The 10,599-nt window shown below is 30.6% G+C and overlaps 1 protein-coding gene across 2 annotated transcripts; it reads right to left on the bottom strand.

Annotated features, from left to right (window-relative positions):
• LOC111714142 (protein phosphatase 1 regulatory subunit 12A) lies at window positions 1-7,576 on the bottom strand. Of its 2 annotated transcripts, XM_023489191.1 has the most exons (11): window positions 7,523-7,576; window positions 7,303-7,408; window positions 7,030-7,092; window positions 6,173-6,268; window positions 5,192-5,258; window positions 4,391-4,446; window positions 3,506-3,559; window positions 2,775-2,827; window positions 2,236-2,262; window positions 1,076-1,150; window positions 1-134 (listed from the first exon to the last, which is right to left on the bottom strand). In XM_023489191.1, the coding sequence occupies exons 1-11, from the start codon at window positions 7,546-7,548 to the stop codon at window positions 83-85; spliced, it is 675 nt and encodes a 224-aa protein (XP_023344959.1). In that variant the 5' UTR covers window positions 7,549-7,576; the 3' UTR covers window positions 1-82. The 2 variants fall into 2 exon arrangements, with proteins under 2 accessions (XP_023344959.1, XP_023344967.1); XM_023489199.1 differs by lacking the exon at window positions 3,506-3,559.
• Between the last annotated feature and the right edge of the window lie 3,023 nt (window positions 7,577-10,599).

Genomic DNA, 10,599 nt, shown 5'->3' with positions numbered 1-10,599 from the left:
GCCATTAAAAGATTTAATAGTAACTCTGTCATGTATTTATAAATTGGTCAAAGAAAACAGAGAAGATTTGAAGTTGACCCATTCATGCCGGATGCCGAAGATACTGAACCAGGCTTCTCGGAAGTTGAAGTTTACTAAAAAATATCAAGCTATAAGACCGAAATTAAGTCTTTGTTGCAAAATAAAATTGTCTAATCCAATTTTTTTTAGATTCTGATAGTGCAAACTTTTCATATTTCAAATTTATTATTAGATCTAACATTGGGTTACAAAGATAAAGGGATTAGAAAGTTCAAGTTTGTGACAAAGGCTTAATTCCTTTGAGACAATTAAAAAGAAAAAACTTCAGAATAAAATTAGCTATAAAAAACCAACTGTTATGGAAATTACAAAGGGATATATTTTCTTGAAAACTCTAAAATATGGAATGTTTTGCAGATATGAGAACTTGATATGGATATCGAAATCAATGATTGATGCTTGATCTAGATATTTTGTTAATCTACAGATTAATTCAATCTTTATTTGATAAACTATATTAATCGTACCATATGGGAATAACTCAAATCAAGAGATCAATCATTGATTTCCAAATAAAAAGCGATCACAGTTGATATTGAGCTTAAGAGGTCGGGATTAAGGGTATCCAACACAAAAATTGTGCTAAAAAGGACTGTAATGAAAAAATTAAAGGGGTATAGGTTGAAACCTGAGCATTTCATTGGTTGATTGAGACCTATATAGAGCAATATCAAATGTTCCTGTCTCGAGAAATTAAAATAAAACTGTGTGAAAATTATATTAAAACTTTTAAATGTAAAATTTGGTATACGATTCTAAGTTTTAAACAGATCATATTCAGCAAATACGCAACCAATTTGAAAAGAACAATATCCCAGAGCAGCTTGAAAAACTCAGGTGTGTTCCTATTCTTATTTGAGCTTAATAATTTTTCATTTTTAATAGAAATAATTGATAATATAATATATGCGTCCGTATCATGTGACCAGAACTCCCACCAATAGCAGTGCAGTTTCATTTTACGTGTCTCCGTCTGTATCACGTGTTTTTTTACCTAAACAGAAAGCTTGGATTTCCCCCCCGGACATCTGCCAGTAGATGCTTTAGAACTGCCTGTCTGCTCAAGTATCTGCAGAAAAAATTAAAGTGCACATGGACTAAGCATTTAAAGTAGTTGTATATATTGGGTTTACAGTTAGACTAATTTGACATTTACTTTAGGTCTACGAATTCATGTTTATAGGTTAGGGTAACACATGGACATTTTTTTTTGGCTAGTTCTTAAGTAACCTAATCTGAGTTCGTGATAACCAGAAAATTGTAGGATTGGAAGACGACATTAAATCAGTACTGAAGTGCATTTACTGTTGTTACAGAAAAAAAAGCTTTATTATGTAATCTATTAAATTACTTATTAAGTAAAATTGGTCTATTTACACTGCAGAGTTACAGTGTCTCATGCTACACTGTTAGAAAAACCCGCTTACAATCAACAGTATTTAGTTCACGCACCAAGCCATGATGATCCTTTTTAATATATCAACGATAATTCTGCTTGATATTAATTTACGGCCTGTACGCTAAATTCTAATTACATTCACTTGAATTCTACTTACTTCAATCATCAGAAATCGAAGCAAGCATAATCCTGCTTACTTTAATTACAGTGATCCGGCGTTCAGACACGTACCGGCACTCAATTCAATCAGAATACTACTTGGATTCTGCATTAACCAGAATTCTGCTTACTTCAATTAAAATTTGACTCTCTTCAAGTAAATTCTAAGAGATATCAATAATGTATGCATTTAAAGCATCTTAAATAATACTGACATTGCTTTCTCTCAATTCTCATTTAAAAATTTGATGTGATTCTAATTTTACTTATATCAACTAGTGTTTAGGCTAATTCAAGTAAAATAATTCTGACCAGAAAACATCAAATTTCAAACGATATATCAATGAATGTCTTCTATATACTGGTTATATTGGCCTGAAATATGATGATATCGAAAATTTACAAAATGGCATTTCTAACAGTGTAATTGTACTATTTACAGTCATATCTTGAGTCTAAAAGTCGACTTCTTATACAAGCAATTTCTGTTTGTCACTGCAACATATGTGAAATTCAAGAACAATTCCAAAAAACAAGTTTACAGAGCTTGATGGATTAAAAGGGAATTTAAAAAAAAGATTATTCTTATTGTTTACCTTAAAGAACTGCGAAGAGGTTTTGTCCTGTGGGAAATTTCAAAAATACTTTTACAAAAAATAAAGTAAACATCTATATATGCATTAAAAGAGTTTATTTAAATTATTTAGAAATTATCTATAAAAAGTCTAAATTCATGACTTAAGCTAAAGAACATTTTTGAAATAAGTTTTAATATTCAGGGCAAAAAATGTAATATTGACCAAAAATCTCAAAATAGAAATAATTAGTGAAAAATTTTAAAATTAAAACTATAAAAAATTCAATTCTGGCAAATTAGAAATAAAATGTAAACAATTTTAAAATTAAAACTATAAAATTGTTCAGTTCTGGCAAATTTAAAATAATATGTGAAAAATTTTATAACTAATACTATTAAGTAGTTCAATTCTTGCAAAATAGAAATAATATGTAAAAAATTTTAAATTAAAACTACAAAATAGTTCAATTCGGGCAAAATGATGTTTAATAGTTACTAACATTTTTTCAAAGTTTACAATTTTTTGTGTAATTTTTAAAAACTTTTTTGATATTTTTCCTGAAAATTTCCATAATTGTAATAAGTTTTTTCTCTGGGTGCTTATTAAGAACCTTAACAGGTATTATATATATACAGGGTGTCCCATATCATGTTAGATCGTTTTTAGCTCTAAATTGCAACTTTCGGAATCAATTAGAAAATTAAAAAAGAATGAATCCTTTTTAAAAATTTCTATAAGGGATAATTTAAAATGTGTGTGCAGAAAATACTAGGGTTATTGTGTATTAAGGATTTCAACCTCTTTTTTTAGGAGAAAGTAAGGATTATAAAACCCTTAAAAAGGTCGTTTTTGATTTATTTTTTTTGAATTTTTCTTTTTTCATGATACAAATTCTGCATAAGGGGAGGAGAGCAAATGTATAGAAAATTATTTTTGAAATTGGTTAATTTTTTCTTTGTGTGGAAAATAAAAAAGTCCAAACTCATCAAAAGTTAAAAAAAAAATTTAATTTTATCACTTCATATTATTTAACATCTTTACAGACAATGAGCAGTGCTGTTATGAGTCATGAATCATGATGCATGAGCTAGATTAGTTTTTAGGATGGTTATAAACATAACGAATACTTATTTATTTAAATCTATTTAGTTTTTTTATGACATTCTTGATCCCTAGGTCATGTGAAGCGCTTTAGTTAAATATGTAACTTTTAAAAAATGCATTCTTTAGTATATTATTATAATATACTAAATAATGCATTAATTATTATTATCGTTGTAATCATCACCTCCCAATCTTTAGCTGTTACAGACAAACCAGATTCAACCAGTAAACTACAAACCTTTTCAAATCAATTTCAATAATCTTTATGTTACATAATTGAGTTTTTGCCAAAAACTTATTTGTTCAAATTCCTCTATCTTTTCAACCTGATGGTTGTAAACCTTTGATATTTCAAACTTAGATTATGATCTAAAAGATACAAGGTTTGAAATATCAAAGGTTGCAAAGATTGAACTATTATAGTTGTGGCTAAAGCTCATTCATCAATAAATTAGTAATCTGTCTTTCTGTTTCTTTCCAATCGTAAACCAAACCAAACTCCTAAGCCGATTTGCCTTAAAAATTTTTAGTTGAGCTGGTTAACTTTTATAAAGAAAAACTTTGTTTCTAGGCAAAGCAGGGTTCCACAAATTTATTGTTGTTATCTGTCTATAAATTTGGCTTGTCTGTCTGTTTGTCTGTCTGTCTGTTTGTATCCAATAAACGTCAAAACGGCTAAACCGATCGGGCCCAAATTTTTTGTGGGACATCTAAGGACCCCAGGGAAGGTTTATGAATGATCAAAATTTCAAATATTTGTCTTCATCAAAATTCGATCTTCATTAAATTTTTGAAAATTTTGAAAATCCACGAATTTTTTTGTGAATTATTTTTGTTTTGTTTTACGATGTACACAAAGAGAACATGTTCACAATTAATTTAGAAGATGGGCGCGAAGCGCCCTTTATGGCTAGTTTTTTAAAATTTCTTGAAAAAAGCAGGCATATATTTCAGCGAAAAAAAGCTCGGATTATTTTTAGTAATTGTAATTTGTGATCATGTGAAGCGCCCTGGAAATGCCTGTCTCTTGTTTAACTGTATAAATAAATCTAAAATCAATTAATCAAACCTCAAGATAAGTGATAAGATCAGTGTGATCAGCTGCCAACCCCAGACAGGATTTACCTTAACATCAATCGATTAATCATTTTGATAAATCAAAAAAAAATTGGCAAACCAGAAATCCATAAAAAAAACTATTGGTTTTAGAAATCGGGCCTTTTTTTCTATGATAGGAACTCTTGTGTTGTTAAAAAGCAAAAAATAATATATATAATATATATAATACATATATATATATATATATAATAAATTATATTATTCTTGTTATTAAGTTTATTCCTTTTGGAGATCTGGTCAGAACTGATGATCGGAAATTCTATTTTCGAATGTCGGCCACTGAGAGACAACAAAAATACGACTAGCGTATTTTTAAGCACTTTAAAATATATATTTCATGTAGAGTTACCCACAACGGATGAGAATTAAGAGCTGATTGTACGGATTTTTACTTTCTTTTCCTTAATTTCATGATTCTCTGCAACTTAACCCTATTCCTGCTGGGGTAACTTAATATATAAACTTTCCCTTTTCTTTTCTAAATAATTTAATTAGCCATGAAGAGACTATATTCAAGGCAAAATACTTTATTTTTTATAGGGATCGTCAAATTTTAAGAGTTTCAGGTCGTCTTTATTGTCTAATCCTTGTTTGCTTTCTTTGCCAAATCATAAAATAAGCCATAAAATACAATGACTGTATAATTAACCTTAAATCGTCTTACAAAGAAAGATTCATGTCGTTCTTACAGTTTCATTGTTTGTGGGTAACAAGCTGTAAATAAAAAAATGGAGCAGTATTGTACTTGAACCTGAAGTATTTGTAGTAGCTGTATTAGACCCAGCAGCCAACAGCAGCTTTACACCAGAAAAACTTCCCTATAAGAAACCAGAGACAAAGGTACTTTTCGGACTTTTGAAAACAAAAAAACTAAAGCAATTTGTACAGATGGATCTGTTTTAATCATTCATGACGCATTTTACGCATCTGGAAACAATCGAATGTTTGATAAATATAGATTTTTCAGGTGTTTTATGGCAAAGCACTGGCTCATTTCTAGTTTCATTTTTACAAAATTCTTTTATTTTAGATATGTAATATTTTATATTTTTTTACAAATCATATATTCCATTGAAGTACAAGACACGTAAAAAAGATAAGTAATAGAGAAAAAAAACGGTTGTGATTTTGAGTTTTGGATTTTGATGAGCCAGCTGTGAGCCATGAAGATCCGGGAGCTGCCGACAATAGAAGTGTTGATTTGTTCGAGCCGATTCTGACCATCTGTAGGACTGAGTCCTTGTCGCTATTTACTTACTAATAGTATTCATACAAAACGATTTAAGAGAGAGAATTGTGAATTTTTGGAGCCAGAACTTTTGTGTATCTTTAAACAAACTGTAAAATGAGAAAATGTTCTTACAGTTTTTCTTTCAGTATATCAAATTTTCACCCTTACAGGAAATATGTGCAAAAAAAGAAGGTGTTAAAACAATCGGTTTTCAGTTCATTTTGACATTTTTTAGGATTAAAATATTCTAAACTTTAAAAGAATACGGTTTGGAAAAGTTGGAAGTTTTATTAAGAACGATAAGAAATACAAATACAGGGTTACCCACAAACAATGAGACGTTAAAGATATGACAAGTATAGGTTGATTTATGTCTTCAGCCTTGAAAAATTGTCTTTAAATGGCTTATTCAATGATTTTGCAAGAGTTGAAATTTCGTATAGTCGTCTGATAAGTCTCATCCTCTTGAGTGGGTTGCACTGTATCTATTCTGCGTAAAACCTGCATAGCCGAGTACATGAGTGCTGTATTTTGCTGTAAACCAGTTTTATTTATATCTGTGTACTGCAGAGATAACAACACCGTCATAACTTCAATCTAAAAGAATTTTTTTTACATTTCTCGGGATTTTTAAAGAATTTTTTTGCACAGGGTTACCCATAAAGGATAGTACTATGAGGACGACCTGAAACTCTTTAAATTTGACGATTCCGAGGTTGAATAAGGTCGGCTGCCTTGATTACAATTTTTTATGACTGTTTAATGAAAAAAGAAATAAGTTCACAGCTTTAGTAAATCATAAATAAAAGTCATACAATCGTCTCTGAAGTCTCGTCCTTATTGGATAAACATGTACTTTCCCCTGTACACTAGTATTTTCATGAACAATCCTTGACAACCGTTCTCTGGGTAAAATCTCTTTTAAATTGTCCCGAAAAAAAATCCTTTAGTACCCTGCTGATCGTTATACCGAACATTTTGTACGAAATTATGATCAGAGTTTTAGAATATCTTAAAAATTTTATTCCTAACATTCTGAACCTTATTTGGACCGAGATCTTAAAACGGGAAGTTTCCCAAATAAATCCCGTCAACTAAACCTAACATATGCCACATAACTTTCACTAGGTGATCATTCGTTTGACGTACCGTCCCGGTTTGTCTTATAATGTTTGTTATTGTACTGTACAGCTTGCTCTAGCGGGTCAAAAGTCGGCCCGGTACTTGAAATAAACCCGAGTTAACAGAGTGATGCAACCAGGTAGAAACCTCCTGCCTAAATAGCTTGGAACATACAATTCAAAATGTCTACCTGCTTGAATATCTATTAACAATTCATATTTTATCTGTGACTAAACCTGATTTGACATGGCAGCAAGCATAAGGCCGGTAGCTCCGTTTTCACCTTTTTTGTTCACGTCCTAAAAAGTATTAAATACAGTGTGTCCCAAAACGACTTTTTAGACATCATAGCAGTTACCGTGGTTCAATGTTTTGTGAATTCAAAGCTATAGTTGTAAGTAGTTGTAACATCATAAAATGGTAACTTTACTAAATAAGTTTGCACTTGCCGTACATCAACATCTAAAAAATTATGCTTTTCTAAATAAAATTGCATTGGATCTACTAACCACTCCTTTCTCTATAAGATGGACAACCCTCTCCGTGTTCCCCATGGTGCAGGCTTCCAAGAAATTCATCAGATCACTCGGAGCATGCATTAATCGATGTTCCAGCCTGCATAAAATCAAAACAGTTCAGAGCAAAAAAAAATTAAGCTAATTTTTTTTTAGAATAATAATAATACTAATAATATTAATAATAATAATAATAAAAGTAATATTCTTATACCTTTGGTTAAATGTGTGTAGAGTCATTTGTTTTCTCTGAAAGTGGAAGGTTTTGTTTTTATCTAAATAATTCAGGATAAACTAAAACAAACTCATCTTTTAAAAGTAGAATTACAATTTCTAATTTAAAAAGTAATAATAAATTGCGTACGTCTGCTATAATTTATGTTTGAAAACGGTAAAAGATGTTCCTGAGACAAACATCATTAACAATTTAGATTTTGAAATTGTTACTAAATTCCCATGTTTTTGGGACATCTTGTATATAGTCCAGTTTTATGAAATATATTCTCACAAATATTATTCCGGTCAAACAAGGGTCAAGCTGTACACTAAACCGTACACAAAGCAAAGCTTTCAATAAAAGAAAGCTTTGTAGAAATTTACAAGACTTGAGCTTTAACAAGAATTTTGTGACAACTCTTGTATCCACAGAACAGAGATTAGAATAGAAGGGAAATTAGGTGAACAGAACAGAGATTAGAATAGAAGGGAAATAAGCCTATCCCGCGGTATGAATTTGTTCAGTCCCTTTAAGTCTGAAAAGGAGTTCAAAGTGTACAACTCATGTTTATGTTCACAAATTATACGCAGTACATCCAAGGAGTATAGAAGGGAAATACAACTGGCGCGGTCCGCCCTACCATATGATTATACATGCTTTGCAAACGGTACTTCATTTGTAAAAGAAATATTTGTCTGATGTACAATTACCGCGTATACAATAATCTATTCTGAATATTTCTCATAAAAATGGAGTACTGTCTGCAAAGCATGCAAAATCATATGGTTGGCGAGCACCGTCAGTTGTATCTCCCTTTTATTTCATACTCCTTGAGTACATCACAATAATACATTATGATTCCTGGACATATCCGTTACAATTTCTTCTTATGCTAAAATGAACTCGGAAATGAAAAGTAAAGCTTATGCTCAGGGGCGGATACGGGGGGGGGACATTCGCCCCCCCCCCCTGATATTTAGAGGCAAAAAATGTTCCCAATTTGATGAATCGTATGTGTTTTTCAATTTCAAGCTATTTGCTTATTTGTTATTTAATGGATATATATTAATTAATATTTATTGAAAATTGAATCATCAGAAGAACGAAAAAAAATATTTTTCTAGCTTGTTAAAAATAAATATAACCAACGATGTAAGTATGCGACGACATTGTGTTTTGTTATATTGGTGTTAATTCTCGGCACACTGCACATCTTGACTTTCTTTTCTTCAGTTTAATTTAAAAATCAACGACAAAAGTAAATGTTATTGTTAACGATAAATTTAGAATTAGAATCCCCTCACTAAAATCCTGTGTCCGCCCCTGCTTATGCTGAAATGAACTCGGGAATGCAGGACAGGTTGTCAGAGTATTGATTTAGACAAAATTAAATAATTTTCAAGAAAGTTTTTTCTATAAAAAGATGTTCCTTGAGCCTAAAAGGTTACATAGCACACAAGTTTTAAGTTCACCTTCAGTATGGAAACATTACAACAGAATGACGGTCTTACACTTTTTTCGACTTAATTCCACTCTATACTTATCTATTCTATTTGCTTGTATCACGCCTTGCAGTTTGCATATAATCCATGCAGTTAAAACATTTAAAATAAAAATTTTCCGACATTTTCAAAATGTTGTTTGGAATTTTCGTAAAATTTAATTTACAGAAATGATTCTCTAAAAAACTACGTCCTTTGATTTTTCCCTTGAAAAATACCTTTTAGTTCATGTTCAGACTTCAGTAATGAATTCATGCACAACTACATATATACATTCATACTGAACAGTGCACACCTACATATATACATTACAAATTACACAACTAGTTACATATATACATTACAAATTACACAACTAGTTACATATATACATTACAAATTACACAACTAGTTACATAGATGCATTACAAATTACACAACTAGTTACATTTATACATTACAAATTACAGAACTAGTTACATATATACATTACAAATTTCACAACTAGTTACATTTATACATTACAAATTACACAACTAGTTACGTATATACATTACAAATTACACAACTAGTTACATATATACATTACAAATTACACAACTAGTTACATATATACATTACAAATTACAATTGTTGTCACTTTATCATATCCTAAGCCTGATATTGCAATTTAAACAATTGTATAAAACATAGATCAAGACTAAGTTGTCATTGACACTGTTAAGACTCAAGCTATGAGATAAGTTGCGATTAATTTTACGCAGAGTTGAGTTTATCGAACCTGAGCTGGAAACTTTTGTGTTCAATTCTCATAATCGTTTGTTCTGGATATCCACTGTGAGCACTTTCAATTTGAGGATCGTTGCTTAAGGTCTACATTTCAGTTATCCCTCAGTGTAAGATTAACATGCGGTATATCGAAAAAAAGATTAAATTAAAATGCAGATTAACAAAAGATGGAGATGAATCATCGATCTCTAAATCCACAATAATAAGAGTTGTAGCTTGGTTAAATATTGTTTGCGGGGGAGTTTCATGGTTTGTTTTCCTGAATTCAAATAAATTCAATGAGACTAATTTTGATCTGGCTTAACGTTGTAAGTCAAGTCTAAGGGCTGGCAGCTGTCGATCACTTGACACCAGCGGCTGTCAGATAATTCAAAAGATGGGTGTAAGATGAATTAATGAATTAAAACTCAAGCATTTAAATCTTGGGCTCAGAACTCACCAGTCACCAGACTCGTCACAAAGTCAATAAATTTTAGAATATTAACTGTGACAAAAAAATTTATATGTCATATAAAATATATTTTTTTATTATTATAATTAGTATAATTTATTTTACAATTAAATCACTTTTACAATTTTATGTTATTTATCTAATACACTTTTTTGTCAAATTAATCTTTGAAGCTCTTCAAAACTTATTCATGGTTTAGATGTTATAACTTTTGACTTCAGAGCTCAACAGTTCCCCCGTAGACGTGAGTTTTAAGATAATAAGTACTTTCCCAAAGGCATTTTCCCAAGGGCAACTTCCCAAGTATCAATTTCCCAAGTGGCAACTTCCAAAATGTCAAAATGGAAAATACC

Source organism: Eurytemora carolleeae, unplaced genomic scaffold (assembly GCF_000591075.1).
Source record: "Eurytemora carolleeae unplaced genomic scaffold, Eaff_2.0 scaffold149, whole genome shotgun sequence".
NCBI classification, from domain to species: domain Eukaryota; kingdom Metazoa; phylum Arthropoda; class Copepoda; order Calanoida; family Temoridae; genus Eurytemora; species Eurytemora carolleeae.
The sequence above is the reverse complement of the archived record's forward strand: the minus strand, read 5'-3'. Positions and strand labels throughout refer to the sequence as shown.

Bases quoted from the DNA above. Each gene is read 5' to 3' on its own strand.
- LOC111714142 (XM_023489191.1), bottom strand. From the start codon at position 7,548: ATGACTCTACACACATTTAACCAAAG. The intron at 4,447-5,191 runs GTTCAAGTACAA...ATTGATGTTAAG, and splicing joins AGCTACTACAAATACTTCAG to GTAAATCCTGTCTGGGGTTG. The intron at 135-1,075 runs GTAAAAAAACAC...GATATTTTTTAG, and splicing joins AATCCAAGCTTTCTGTTTAG to TAAACTTCAACTTCCGAGAA.